The sequence below is a fragment of the Solanum lycopersicum genome, chromosome 2 (genome assembly GCF_036512215.1).
Source record: "Solanum lycopersicum chromosome 2, SLM_r2.1".
NCBI lineage: Eukaryota > Viridiplantae > Streptophyta > Magnoliopsida > Solanales > Solanaceae > Solanum > Solanum lycopersicum.
In genome coordinates, this window is record NC_090801.1 from 50,490,162 (window position 1) to 50,505,361 (window position 15,200).

Here is a 15,200-nt window from a genome sequence, read left to right on the forward strand (position 1 = left end):
AATACTATGGCCAAACACATGATAAAATTTTATCTAAATTTTCATCCAAATAATATTATTTGAAAATCTATGATCAAACGCTTGCTTAGGGTAGTTTCTGTTTTGTTTCTCTGTTTCAACTTCCATTCATAGTTAATTTGACTCAAATATTGACCTTCAACTTGAAATAAGCAATTTGGTCTTCTTCCCACAAAATGTTTATCAAGTGAATACTATCTTACAATGAAAGACCTACTTATGTTGTGGAATAACTAGAAAGTTTAGTATGACCATTATTTATTTATTTAAATCTGAAGTTAGCTTTTGTGGGTGAAGCTGGTAACTTTTGAACAGTACCAGAGGCATATGCATAGAGATTGGTAGCTAGTTTTATCTTAGATTTCTACAACAGATGAAATAATGAAAATAAGTTGGCTGTATGTAAATGACAGATTTCAGACCTTGACTTGTATAAAGTTACTTCTTGGGGGTATAATCTGTATGGTTGCCAAAGTCAGTTTGGCAACATTGCTACACAACATAAGATCATCATACAATTTCTCAAAATGCTAGTACTTGATAACACTTCAAAAGGGAGTCGAAGTTCCAAAGCTACGTAGCAAGATCATTCTTCAACTTTCATGGCAAAATTGTGGCATTTTGATATCAATAAATATTGTTGGCATCTTTCCTCTTGGGATAGTCCCTTCAGCTTCATCTCACAGCAGAATAAGTAATAAACTCTGTAGAAGTGAACTGAAATGGCTGAAGAGGGATAGGGTTCCTGCATAAGCCATCTATCAGATTCTTTGCACATTTACTGGAACTGATATTTTACATGAAGAGAAGAGAGAAAAAAAAAGACAGGGTAATGACGCACGGTCTTGGCCCATAGACTTTTATCTGGCGGATATGAGTGTCCCTTCCATTAAGATGATTCGAGAGCACACCTATTTGCAGCATGAAAGTGTTGACAAAAGTTTCACTGTCACATAAATTAGGACATGGTTACTCAATGAATTTATAATGAAAGAGAGAGCTTCCACAGACACATGATAGGTCAACTGATACTTTTCTGTGAGAAGGTAGTACATAATTTTATTGGTAATAGGGTCAAAAGTAATGATATTGTTCAAAGTTGATGCCCATCCAACAACTTTTCAAGCTTAATAAATGAATAAATTGAGATGTGCTTTTGTAAGGGAACTCTACACAATTTAAACCCAAGATGTGGCACGGAAAAGTTTGTCAATTCATGCACAGGAAATTCACCTACACAAACTGAAATGCTCCTCCTTTCCCTCTTTTAGGATGATAACTTAGTAGGCTTGTAATTTTTCTATCAAAGAAACAGGAGCAGAAACTCATGCTCTCTTCATATAATAAAATTAAGAGAGCTCAAGTGTGAGGATGGTGTTCAAAACTTGCAGAACATATTTGCACAAGGCAATTGGAGGTTGTCTCAAAAACAAAGTTAAAAGTCAGAATAACAGTTTGCATTTGCAAGTTATCCAGATATTTGGTCGACACTTTCTGTCAGTACAGAACAGAGACCCCAAATCCATAAAAGAGAAAGATGAACAGGACAAGATAATAACAAAATTTGTCCCTTGTTATTCTAAGTGGACAACAATCTAATCATTCTAGTCTTGGTTGGATTTAATCCTCCGTGTATCTCCACAAAATAAACTAAAATTTCAATTTTTTTGTAAGGAAATGAACTAAGATCCTTCACATTAGTTTTATTTACATTTGGTGCCATTTTGCAGACAAAAATTTGGAGATCCATTTGTTGAGTAATTCAACTTCTAATTGAAATAGAGACACTGACATTGAAATTATGGTTTGGTCAGTATTTCAAGTGAAATAATGTTTTCCACTCACAAGTCTTCAACATTCACAAAGACGTTTTCAAGTGAATTTCATGACCATACACAACTTCACATTTCAAATACTTTTTTCCAACTTCAAACCAAATATTGTCCAAACACCTACTGGGACTTTTATGTAGTTTCAAGAAAGCACATTATCTTTCATTGTCAGTTGTGCTCAGATTTAGCCGCTTGCTTATGCTAAAGAAAGAGATTGAAGTCAACAATTTTGCTAGTATTTAGTCCTCATCAACATTTTGCGAATATAACCATCAAAATCACTCTTTCTACTAAAAAATGTGTTGGGATAAGTGTGTGATTAAACATAAACAAACTCGGGTCACATCTAATCATCTATGATTCAAAAGAAAAAGAATGTTCTCATTATATATAAGTCGGTAAGAGAAATGAGAAAAATTGTGTCATTTCTTACTTCTGTTTAACAACTTCAGATTTTCGGATTAAATACTGCTCTGTATATATGTCCATGTGGACCATCGGACTAATGAAATTCTAATGATTTGAATGCCTCATAGTGGTTATATTCTTGTAGAAACACAAGCAAATTTGATTTCATAAATTTTCTAGAAAGACAGAACTGTGTAGAGCTACTGAATAATATGCAACATAATCTGGCAAAAGAAGTAAAGGAAACACAAGTCAAAAACTTGCCAAATCAGGGGACCAAGTCTAAATTTCTTACCGCGGATCATTACCAGATAAAGATATATGCATCCATCCAGTTGGCTTCACAAGTTCCACTGCTTTTATCTCCTTCAAAACAAAAAACAAAAAATGACATAATGTCTCAAGTTTCTAAAACTATACTGCTATAACTAATTCAGGACTATTAATCTCAGAGTTCCATTATACTATTACCTTCAAGTTGTGAAAGCCATCGCCTGCTCGGATAGAGATCTTACCAGGTGTATAGCTTTCGTCAAGCTTGAAATCAACATACAGGACGACTAACTGAGAATAATTAACCAAAAAAAAAAAAAACAGATGAAAGAAATTAAAACCAGTCTCAAGTGATTAGTCACGAAGCGGCTGCAAAAATTTAAATGCATCAAAGAAATAAATGCATGACATATTTCATCCTTTTCACCTAAAACTTAATTGTAGTATTAAAGTAAAACACTTCCAATCATCGCAAAAGTTCATGTAACAAAAAAATGTTAATCTATAACTCACAGAAGGAAATGTTCACTGTTAACCTTCACAAAGAAACAACTTTCTGAAATTAAGAATGATTGTTCATTTTCGTCCACAAAGATAACATCTTTTGATTATAAAGTAATAGCAAAGTATGAGAAGAAGGAAATGTATAGTTGTACATGAGATAGAACCTACTTGAAGCTTAACTTTTTTCTGAAATTGAACATTAACAAGATGAGGCTGTGCACCATCTGATCTGAATACACAAAGAAATCAAAACCCAAAAAATCAGCATTTAGTGAAACTAAGAGTAGAAAACAGCGACGGAGGATCGAGAATATTTACTGCCAATAGGTTTCAAGGTTATCATCGCGAAGTGAAAGAACTCCATTGCCAGGTTTATAAGAGCTGACACTCCAAGCTGCTTTTTTACCCATCTCCCGGAGATCATCATCCACAACTAACTGCTGGCTTCCTCCTGTTAGTTTCCCTTCTTCCTCACCCTCTGATGAATCCGCCATTGATTAAGCTCTTAATTCAACTAGATAAAATCCCCAAATTGTCTGCAACAACATAAACCCTAGCTTTTCGAGCGCATTACTGTTTTTCAATTTCGAAAAGTGGATTTGGGGAAATGGGGATGTGTTACACCTTTTTTTTTCTTCTAAAATTCAAATATTTTGAATTATATTCCTATCTTAATTATCTAAAAAAGAAGTGTTAATTTTAAAAAATCAGATCCAAATTGACAACCAAACATTGAAGAAGTAATTTTTTGAAAAATAAATTATATTTTACATTTATTAATATTTTTAATGGATGGGAAAAAAAGTTAAAAGCGTAATTAAAATGGGACATAGAAATTAGAATGTATTTTAAATCTAACTTTTCTAGTTTTGATAATATAACGTTTGTCACTTAGAGTAACTATATTATAAGTTGAGAAATTAAAGAAAGGGTGGAGAGCTTGCATCTTAAACTATTCTTAATTTTACTTATAAGGGGTGTTCGGGGTGATAATTTGAAATAATTGATTTTATCGTACAATAATAACATATTTAGTAAAATTTTATAATAGGGTATGAGAGGGATAGAATGTAGAATGTTAGGATAAAAGCATATAGTATATGCAGATTTTATCATGACCTGTAAAGGTAGCTACAGAGTCGGTTTTTGAAAGACGACGGGACTCAAGAGCGGCAAATGCAGTGTAAAAAACATAGCAACTAACAAAGAATAAAAAGAAGGAAATAATGTAGAAAACGTAGCAACTAACAAAGAAAGCGGTGTAATAAAGCTCTAGTCGAAACACATTAAACAATAAACCATGATTAATATCCCAAGCCAGAATAATATGGTTAGTAAAATGACAAACACCGACAAGCCTAAACCCTCGAAGAAACAAAATAATCTTCCACTACCTACAATTAGTCTTCTATTCTATAGTACGTGATTTACATGTCCTCATATCTAAGGTCATATTTTTAGTAAACTGAAGATGCGTCATGTTTTATCTAATCACTTCTCTTCAATACTTTTTTCAATCTATATCTCCATGTCATCGACCAACTTATCGAACAAAATATTATGTTATGACGAGTCCTTGTATAGAAAGAGATCTCGATTTGATTAGGGTGCAAATTATTTGAGATCAATCGCTTTACAAAACTGTCAAAAACGTGAGTGTGGAGTTTGCTTTGATAGAATTAAAAAAAGAAAATTAAGAAGAATGAGAGTATTTTTTTCATCCTTTAGGATCATTATCCATGCCAAATTGTTGGTTTAAAAAGCCCACTTATTAATTAAAAAATGAATAGTTAAAATAAAAATAAAAATGAAATTATTAACATCTAAATAATTAAAATTTGAATTTTCATTAAGGGTAAACAAAGGAGGTTAAAATTATCTTTTAACTATTTTGTAAATCATCTAATTAGGTGTTTTAAATATGTGATTTGGGATCATGATTTTAAATATTATATTTTTCAAAAAGTAGGATTTGAGATTTCGAATGGTGACTCCTATTTTTTTAAAATGTAAAATTTTACTAATAAACATATTTTGTATGAAAAAATTAGTCATTTCAAATTTTGCAAAAAAAAAAAAAAAGAAGGCTTGAGTCATAAGTAGCCTCTTAACGTCTTTCAAGATTTTTTGCTGTCCTTCTTTTTTGCGATAACATAAATCGTTTTTTGTCCATAGCATCATCAAAACTATTTCTCCATAGAAGAAATTCAAGTTTTGAGAGATGGTGGCTAAAACAATGAGAAAAAAAATAAAATAAAAATGATTAAATGAGCATTTCACGTGCTGCTAGTTAGTGTGTTACATTCACTATGTCATGTCAGTAAAAAGTGTTAAAATGACACAACGAGACATGACATAAGATGTCTAAAATGAACAAAACTTAGCTAAGGTGTCTAAGTGAAAATTAATGCCAAGTTTAAAGGACCACCGATGGGTTAGGTCATTGTTCCTACCATACGAAAGGATTATAAGAATAGTTAAGGCTTAAAGCAGCTATGACCCCTTAAAGTTGTTCACATAATTCAATACAACACCTTAACTAGAGCGTGTATCTATTGAACAGCTCTACCATTTTGAATTTAAATCATTTGAACATCTTTTGCCTACGTGGTATATTGTTTGTAATTCACGCAGCATAAGCGAGTGAAAGATTTTCAATTGTGCATTTTTTTTTTTTGAAAAAAAAAAATTCTTTATTCTTCCTCCACTTTGCCATCACTATTCCTCCACCACACCACCAGTTTCGCTGCAGCCATTGCCATACATCCTTCTTCCTCTTTTTCTCTCCAAACACTTTAATTTTTCAAGCTGTATTTTTATATTTTTTTATGTTGCCATTTAAAATAGGATTGGCAACACCACCACCATTTTCATCATGTTAATTTGTAGAGGGCTTTAAGTTTGAAATTTATCAATTTGTTGTTAATTGTGTGAATTTTATTTGGAGAATTTTTCTATTTAGATTTGTTTTGCTCTTGAATGTGTTGTTTGCCTTCAAATTGATGTATATTTGTGTGAAAGTAAGAAAGTTCTTCAACCAAAATATATATAAAAGGTGTGGGTAAGTTACTATTTTTTTCATATATATTTTTTACTTTAAAATAATCTCTCTTTCTTTACTCTTTTTTTTTTCTCTACTCTATGATACATTTTAAATATTTTTTAGATTCAGAAATAACACATATCATTATTTGATTAGTATAATTGTCATGTCATCACGAGTGCACTTCATACATTTTATATTTTTAGTTTATTTTTAAAAGAGAAAATGCATAAAATTTCTCTTAAACTTGGCGAGAAAACTCACTTTAGCAATTTAACTTTACGAGTAATTATTTACCTCCCTAATCTCTTTTCAAGTGAATTAAAATACACCCTAATATTATAAATCGTCTCACAATGGCAAGTGCATTCCACACGCGTCATGTCATTGATACGTTAGCGCCACATTAGCGTCACGTCATTGCCACATCAATGTCACGTCATTTAAATTTTGATTTTTAATTCTTTTTTGTTTCTATTTATTTATTCACAATTTTACAAAGTAAAAAAACTCTCAAAAAATAAGAATTAATCCATGATTATAATAAAAATAATCCCAAAAAAAACACATTGAAAGAGATTCAAAATTTCAAAATCATTCTCACAACAACACTCAATTTTTAAGATACAAAATTAAAATAAATAAATAATAACAACTAAAAATTTAATTTGAAATGAAAAATTTGTAGAGTTTCATTGAAAATAGCTTCAAGTTCACCATTCAATCATTGCCATAAAGACTAATTTTAATTTGAAACTGTTTTATTTTAAAAAAATACTACTAACTATTTTTCGGTTTAAAAATGAAAAAAATATTGACTAGATTTCGAAAAATCAATTAGTCTTATTGTTTAAGAAGAATCGACTTTTCAAAACTATGGAGTCGCCACTTGATTTTGATAAAATCAAGAAAAATTTCAAAAGATTTAAAACAGATTAAAATCAATTGAAAAGGTTCGAAGTTCAATGTACATCCCGAGAAGGTGTTAGGCCCTCGGGATGCCCGCTAACTTGCGGTTGACCGGCAATTTGACTAAAATGACTTTAATATATATTTTTTAATTTTTAACTTAGTAAGACATCGCTTTGATTTATTCTTTAATTTTTAAAATTTTTGTTTCCTTATTACTTTTAAAAGAAAAACATTTTTTTTTAAAAAAAAAAACTTAAGGAAAATGGTGACAAAAATAAACAACAATAAGCAAATAAAGTGGTAAATTTTAAAATAATGATGATTGGCTACCCTTTAGGAGATTATTAAAATCCTACCACACATTAATTAATTCAAGCAAATAATAAATAAAGAGGAGAAGAAAAATTTGAACTTGGGCCTTATTGCCCAAATTCATTCCATTGGACTTTAGCCCACCTGTCCTAGGCTAATTTCAAATATGGACTTGGGCCCTTTCAACAAATTAAAAAAAATCCTGCATAAAAAACATTTTTGGCCCCTTGGGCCTGTTAGAAAATTGCTGAAGGGCCCTGGCCCAATCCTGAAAAAGAATCACAATGTATACACAAATGTATACATGCTGTATACAGCATATATTTGACCCATTTGGACCTCTCAAGCCCTGCACCTGTTTGAATATATATTTTTCGTTACTTTTCCCTGTATTGCCCTGCACATTTGCACCTGTACAATTTTTAAAACTTACTTAACAAGTGTATATCGTCGCCCGACAATGTATACTAATATATATGGGCTGCACCCTACGTCCGCATTATTTGCCTAATTCCGAATTTTAATTAGAATAGACTTCCCTGTACGTTCCCATGTCAATCATATTTTTTAAGCATATATATAGTATATCGTCCCTGTATATCGGTGTATACAGTCTGTATATCAGCCTGTTTCTCGACTTTCGAAAGTCGACAGTTCCTTTCCAGGAGCGTAATTTCCCTGTCGTCAACTCAGATTTTGAGTTTGGGCCTCCTGTAAATTAATTTCCAGCAGCTCTCTTCTTTTGTTCAACCTGTACGCCAGTTTTGAGGGGGTCTACGACTCGAAGAATATGTGTTGGGCCTTTACGGCTCAACGAGAGAATGCAACGAGTTGGAGTGGAGTCCATAAGGACTCGAGAGGAGTTTCACATGAAAAGAACAACATAGGATAAATGTTAGGAAATAACATCATCTTAAGATCTTATTGCAACTAAAACACTTGAGAAAAAAATGAAATAAGACAAAAATGCATGCACTTGGTTTGCCATACTTATGCTATACGAGAGTGACAAAGTGCACATTTCACTTAAGAAATCCTCATTTGCATTTATCCTTAACCTCACATGACAAGATAGGACCGGAAGACATGCTAGTAAATAGAAATAAAAGGGGAGGGGGAAGAGGCAGTGATCACATGGAAGAGGAATAGCATACGCACTTGTTGGCCAAAGACAATAAAACCAACATAAAATTTGGGCAAAAAGCTACTGGAAGTGTATTCTTCCTCAAAAATTTAGCAAGAACAAATCAATGGGTCTACCAACACTGTAAAAGAAAGGCTAAAGCAAATTTCAATGAACTCCGGCATCACAAAGTTAACAAAGAAACCAAAAGAAAAGACGTAAGAGCAGTTCGGAACTACATAGAATCAACAAGACTTTTAACCATACGAAAATAAGCAGCTATAACACATACTCAGGTCAAAGATTTTATAACCTGATAGCAGTTTAAACCTCTAAAGTAACGGAAGGAATCATTTCAGAAATATTGAGAGGACGAGAAAATTATACGCAAGAGGAAATATTACCTTGTCGGAGGCAGCGAGACTGAGACGGTGCGAGCAGGGAGCCTGTCTTCACTAGGGTACTCGAACTCAATCAACGATCAAGAATTCTGGGCAATACCTCTGTTTCGTCACAACTTAGATGGGTCTTACGTGTATATGTGCTTATCTATTTCTTCTCTTGAAACTACTGTGAGTATTTCCTCAAGAGCAAATGACAATATATATAGCCATGGATAACAACTTTCGACTGGTGGAGAGCGGAGGAAATCCCGAAAAAGGCTGGGGTAAAATCGTTACTTCACCTCCCAATTTGAATTCGAAATCCTTAAGATAGGGATGAAAACTGTCGACCTTTGTACAATTTCAACGGATTGAAGAGGATAACCATCCGATTTGAGGGAAAGGACGAGAGGGGAGAGGAGATTTCGACACCTAGGCGTACTATTCGTACGAGAGAAAGGGGAGACGCGGGCGGTTTCTGTTCTTTGCTGGGTTTTGTCTCCTGGGGAACGCGTGGGATGAGGGGGAAGAAGGGGAGGGGAAACGGGTCGGGTCAGGTTAAGAGGGAGAGGGAAGTTGGGTTGGGTCGGGTTATTGTTTGGGTTGGGATTTAGCTAGTGGGCTGGATGAGAGGTGTTGGGCCGAATTGGGAGTTAATGTTGGGGCTGAAAAGGGTAAATGGGCTTGGAAGAAGGGATAATTGGGTTGCTGAAGGAGCGGATGGGCTGGAACTTAAATAGAAGTAAAGTGGGCCTGGGAATTAGAAGGGAAATTGGAACAAGACATGGGCCCAAATCTGACTTTTGGAAAGGGCAAAGGGGTTGAATTTAAAGATGGCCCATTTTAGTTAAATCAAATTGGCTAAACCTTAAAAAAAAGAATTTGTATTAATTAATCAACGAGCTTCTTTAATTTAGTAATATAATTATTAAAATTGTTAAATAGTGATTCAAAACATAACCATAATTTAAACTAAATTAGCTAAATAGAATACTTACTAAAATTAAAATATTTTTGAGATGGTTTTTGAATAATCATAAAATATACTAATTATATACATAATTATGTAATATATATATATATATATATATATATATATATATATATATATATATATATATATATATATATATATTATTCAAACGTTATAAGAAATGAAAAAACTATTCAGAATAACGCAAACTTTATATTTTTTTTCTTAAGAATTTATAAAACTAAGTATTTTAAATTGCTTGGAAAATTTAAGAAGCTCATGAATTAATTTCTATCGGAAAGGGTCAAAATTGGGTGTCAACAGAAACAAGAACAAATTGATGACTTTCCTATTTTTTCTTGTTCATCATATTTTTTGGGCTTATCGATAGAAATTAAAGGAAATGAGGGTGGGATGGGACGTTTTGAAGAAGGAGAAAAAATCTGAAAAGTTCAACAAAGAAAAAGAAGAACAAAAGTGTGAAGCACCGAGATTCGAAGAGAAATAAAGAGGGTAGGAGTGGGGGTTCCGGGGGGGGGGGGGGATTGAAGAAAAAGAAAGGGTAGTGCAAGTGTGGTGGTTGAGGGCGGGAGGGGTGGATTGGGTGTGAGGAAGATGAAAGGATGGGGAGGTGGGGGTGGGGTTAGTGATACTAAAGATTGGGGGTGGTAAGGTAAGAAGAAGATGAAGAAAAAAAAGATTATTGGATAAAGGTTATAAAAATAATTGGGGTTCTCTTTTTTATTTTTTTTTTTTTAATTCTTTGTCTTTACGCGCCTCATTTTTTTTGACTTGTCATCTCAGCAATTTGGGTGCATTTTGATTCACTTGAAAGAAGATTAAGGGGTAAATAATTATCCGTAAAGTTAAAGTACTAAAAGTGAATTTTGCTATCAAATTCAGAGAGGGTTTTATGTGTTTTGCTTTTCAAAAATATGTTCAGATGATTCAAATCCAAGTAGGTAGAGGTGTTCAATAGGTACAACTCATAATTGAGGTGTCGAAGTAAATTATCATAGACTAATGGATCCTTATAAAATTATGTGTATTTGAAAGTTTGTAATCGCAAATATTTATTTATAAAAGAACATGCAAACATGTGATTTTGAAATTTTAATTAGTAGCTCAATTGATTGGCTACCTGAACTTTCACCTTATTGGCGAGGGTTCGACTATCACATTATAATTTCTTTCCCTATTTCCTTTCTAGTACCCCCAATTTTAAAATTGTAATAATATGTATACTATCAATGTGATGTCTTTCTATATTGATTATATTATGATATCTTGTTTATGAACTTATCCATTTAGTAAAATTATATTAGAAAGAATTAGAGAAATTTTTACAATTTTCATATGACTTATGAAATTTTTATATTTATTACAGAAAAAATGCAAAATTAAAAAATTTAAAGTGCATATTTAAACAAAACTTCAACTTCAAATAAATTAAACATCAAATCACTAATTTCAAATCATGTCCAAATAGAGAAGACTTGTCATTTATTTCATTACTTCATTTAGCTAATACACTAGATACACAATGGTCTGAAAACATTCATTGGACAATGGAACAAATTCTCTGTGTTTCTCAAGTTGGTTGAAATCTTCCAATCAAATCACACTAAGTCTCTTTCTATATTTAGTAAGTTTTTAATATTAACATATTATATGACAAATTTAAGATTATAAAATTCAAATGAGTACACACAAATATAATTTTAAATTACAAAATTCAAAAGTCTCACTTTTGTTTTTTAAAATTTATATTCAATCAAACTAAGACACTTAAATTGAAACGTAGGGAGTCTGAAATTTAGTTGCACTATGGACTTTGAAACACATTGTTGGTTTGTCATGTGCTGTAAGGGAGTAGAAGTCGATTCAGAAGAAAACACCAGTTGTTGATTAGGTGATTGTCCCATTTGTACAAGGCCCCTCTTTGTCCCCATTCTAAAACAAAGCATAATTCACAAGCAAAGGCAACTAAAAATTTGGACCACTCAACCACTGCCCATCAATTTCCACTACTTCTCCTTTTATTTCCTTTTCTCTAAATTATTCAAAATGATCGTGAAATTAATCACTAATATATATATTTCGATAGACTGTTTATATCATATTCCCTTAGAGTGTTCCTTCTTCAATTCGAAGTGAACATGCATGAGATACTTTGTGTACTGAGCTATCTGATATCCAAATTTATTAGTTTCAATTTTAGTAATTCGTATCCTTATCGAGTATATTCAATGAGGGATAAAATGCTCCCTACCTAAAGGTTCTCTATTTTCACATATCAGTTAAGAGTAGATAATAACAATCATCACAACATATTCTTTAGGAATAGATCCCTTTTTTTTAAAATGTATTTCACCTTCTCTCTTCTCCTTTTAAATTCCTTTTTTTTTTGCTTTAGAAGGAAACATCACCTATATGTCATGAGTTCAAATTGTAAAATCAATCATTAATACTTGTTTCAGAATCTATTGTATGTAATGCACCACCTTGTGTGTGGTTCTTCTCCGGATTCTATGTGAACACGTGATATTTCATGGACTGAACCACCTTTTATATATTCGGTATTCAATGTCTACTAACCTCAATAATTCGAATTCATGTTGAGTATATTCACCGAGAAGATATAAGATGTTTTTTTATTGAAAGGTTCTCGATTTCCAAATTTGTTAAGAGTAGATTACCCCAATCATCACAGCACATCTTTATGAATACCCCCCCCCCCCCCCCCCCCCCCAAATTTCACCATACGTTTGTTATTATCTCAGAAAATCACTTTCTATATTAAATAACTATTAGTTAAGCGATCATTTGAAAAATCAACCAGACCGTTCATGTAAAATCTTCCATTCTTAGACTAACATATTTGTTGATGTTTACCCTATAATTCAAAGGGTTGTTGTCTTAACCATAAAAGTTAGATCACTAACAATTTTGCTTTGTTACATTCAAACATAAGAATATCAGGGGAATAATTTAAAAGAAAGAGTAGAAAATTCAATCTTTTATTACATATCAGTCAAATAGTGAATGGCTGGATGCAACTTTGGCTATACATATGAACAAATTACAACATGCCTTATAAAATGTGTAAGATGTAAGAATTTTGAATGTCTCTTCAAGGTGATTTATGGGGTTGGAGGGGGGTGTTTGCCTTCTAACACAGTTACTAACTTCAAAAAAAAATTGGACTCGAAAGTACGCGGATTTTGTGTACAGGATAGGAGCCATTGGAATGAGATCAATACTAGTTAAATCCGACACTGAATAAGCTCTGCAGATCAGGCTCAAAAGTTGGTTGTTGCGGTTGTACTACCTGCAATAGAACAGTAACAGATCCAGTTAAAGATAACGAGAAAATGACTTTCTGAGATAATAAGTATTAGTTGAGTAATTACCGTAACATGTGAAGAACCAATATAAGTGTCAGGAAATGACATTAAATCTCTTCTTTGGGGTGCCATTTGTGCGACATCACCGGTGCTTCCAGCTTGCTGGTGTTGGATCATGTTATATTCTGAAAGTGTTGGAACTGCTACTGTTGGTGGAAAAGTAGTGGTCATGTAAGAAGGTAAATCTTTAACGAAAATGTTATCGGTGTTCAAATCAAGCCTAGGATTCAGAGTAGCAAGCTTCATGGAGAGAAATTCGACTTGTTTTTGAAGCGATTGAACGTAATTTATGATTTCATCTAGCATTCCAGCTTTGCCAGTCACTTTGTTGCAACCTGGAACTAAATCTTGTAAATATTTCATTTTTTTACTGATTTTCTCCCTTCTAGCCTGCAATAAGGCCAAAATTGCTATTAGAAATCACAGTAAACGTATGTATCTCTCTAACAGTTTAAGCTTTTAACAACGTCCACTTACTCTTTCTGCTAAACTATGGCTATCAGTAGCTTGGCCACGACGTGCCCTTACATGAATGTAATCAGGTTTTTGAACCTCAGACGTCTTCGAATTCTCCTTTGAATCATTCCCCGGGCTTTTCTCACAATCCTCTTCCTCAGAAAACTGCAAAAAAACAGAACAAAACATGGATAATTCAGATTAATTGAGTGAAATCATATACGATCGAGGCATAATGGTATACTGTATATACTATTACAAACCTCTGCTTTTCTCTTCTTGGTAGAAACAACATTTTCCCTTGGAGCTATCATACTACTTAAGTCACTTTCTTTCTCTGGTGGCGGAGACACTGTTGTAATCGAAGAATTCGATATTGTGGAGAAAGAGGGACGAGCCATTTCTTGAAAATTAACAAAATTAGAATCTCCCCCGCCAAACATGTTAAAATTCCCCTGAACGCAGCCGGTAATCAAATGAGCAAGTTCTTGTTGAGGTACTAGAGAAGAAAGCTGCTGCTTAGAATGATTATAAATACGTTCCAACACTGCTCTTTGTCTTTCAAGAACACTCATTTGTAACATGTTTGCAAACAACTGTAACGAAACTCGGCGAAATAGTGATAGCAGAGAAGTAAAATGTTTGTGGTAAGAGTTGGTTTGTGAAAGTGGAAAAAGATAGAGAGGAAGGATTTATAGAGATGAGAAGAGGATTGGTAGAGAAGGGGGAGGAAAATGGGCAAATGTCAAATCAAGAATGTGGAGATAAGAAGAAACAGTGGTGGGGTTATGTGCAGTACTACTCTTTACAAAGGAATCAAAGGACATTGCAACACGCACTAGTGAGATTGTTTCATTCTTAATTTGAAATTTCGGATTCGAACTTTAATATGAAGAAAATTTTGTTGGAAGCGTCATCCTGAATGGATTCTGCAGTGCGCGATTCAGATTTAATTGAAGCTCTAATATGAACTTTGAATACCGAATTAAAAAAAAAAGCCATTGCAACAGATATTACGGCTTTTATGCCTATAATAGGAGAGAGATAAACATGTTTAACATCTTAAAAGTAGGCGTTTCAATATTTCTAACTGTAGTAATCAACTCTTCTGCCAAGTCCTTTTCATTTGTCCCAGTCTTTTAACTCTTTGAGGGATGTTTGGTAGGCATGATTTATGACCATTAAATTTGAATACGACCTCAAACCTTCTATACTCTTCTATCTAAGATTATGTCTGGAGTTGCCACATGTCATGTCTACTTTTTTCCCCTGCCTCTACCTCTTCTTGAACCTGAGGCATCTATATATCTTTTCTTCACATGTCCAAATCATTTCAATCTTGTTTCCCTCACAAGGTCTAGTCTCTCACCCTGCTCCAGTATCCTCGTTATTAATCTTATATTTCCTAATGTGACCATACATCTATCTATCATCCTCGTTTTCGCAACTTGTATCTTTTGAACATGATAGTTCTTGACTAGCCAACACTTGTTGGTCTAACCACTTTAACTTTAAGTTTATGTGGTACCTTCTTATCAGACAAGACTCCGAAAGCA

At 33.1% G+C, this 15,200-nt stretch overlaps 2 protein-coding genes across 2 annotated transcripts; both read right to left on the minus strand.

Annotated features, from left to right (window-relative positions):
- Positions 1 to 446: 446 nt before the first annotated feature.
- Positions 447 to 3,961, minus strand: LOC101267195 (anaphase-promoting complex subunit 10). Its single transcript, XM_004233475.5, has 6 exons — positions 3,354 to 3,961; positions 3,204 to 3,264; positions 2,730 to 2,822; positions 2,554 to 2,624; positions 860 to 964; positions 447 to 763 (listed from the first exon to the last, which is right to left on the minus strand). The coding sequence occupies exons 1-6, from the start codon at positions 3,527 to 3,529 to the stop codon at positions 694 to 696; spliced, it is 576 nt and encodes a 191-aa protein (XP_004233523.1). The 5' UTR covers positions 3,530 to 3,961; the 3' UTR covers positions 447 to 693.
- An 8,810-nt stretch (positions 3,962 to 12,771) lies between these two features.
- Positions 12,772 to 14,378, minus strand: LOC101266900 (transcription factor HBI1). Its single transcript, XM_004233473.5, has 4 exons — positions 13,908 to 14,378; positions 13,666 to 13,809; positions 13,195 to 13,578; positions 12,772 to 13,112 (listed from the first exon to the last, which is right to left on the minus strand). The coding sequence occupies exons 1-4, from the start codon at positions 14,226 to 14,228 to the stop codon at positions 13,044 to 13,046; spliced, it is 918 nt and encodes a 305-aa protein (XP_004233521.2). The 5' UTR covers positions 14,229 to 14,378; the 3' UTR covers positions 12,772 to 13,043.
- Positions 14,379 to 15,200: the final 822 nt, after the last annotated feature.

Excerpts from the sequence above, each read along its gene's own strand:
- LOC101267195 (XM_004233475.5), bottom strand. The coding sequence starts at position 3,529 with ATGGCGGATTCATCAGAGGGTGAGGAAGAAGGGAAACTAACAGGAGGA. Across the intron at positions 3,265-3,353 it reads AACCTTGAAACCTATTGGCA|ATCAGATGGTGCACAGCCTC; the intron begins GTAAATATTCTC and ends TTGTGTATTCAG. Across the intron at positions 965-2,553 it reads TTATCTGGTAATGATCCGCG|TGAAACTTTTGTCAACACTT; the intron begins GTAAGAAATTTA and ends TTTATGTGACAG.
- LOC101266900 (XM_004233473.5), bottom strand. The coding sequence starts at position 14,228 with ATGTTACAAATGAGTGTTCTTGAAAGACAAAGAGCAGTGTTGGAACGT. Across the intron at positions 13,810-13,907 it reads CCAAGAAGAGAAAAGCAGAG|TTTTCTGAGGAAGAGGATTG; the intron begins GTTTGTAATAGT and ends GTTTTTTTGCAG. Across the intron at positions 13,579-13,665 it reads GCCATAGTTTAGCAGAAAGA|GCTAGAAGGGAGAAAATCAG; the intron begins GTAAGTGGACGT and ends GCCTTATTGCAG.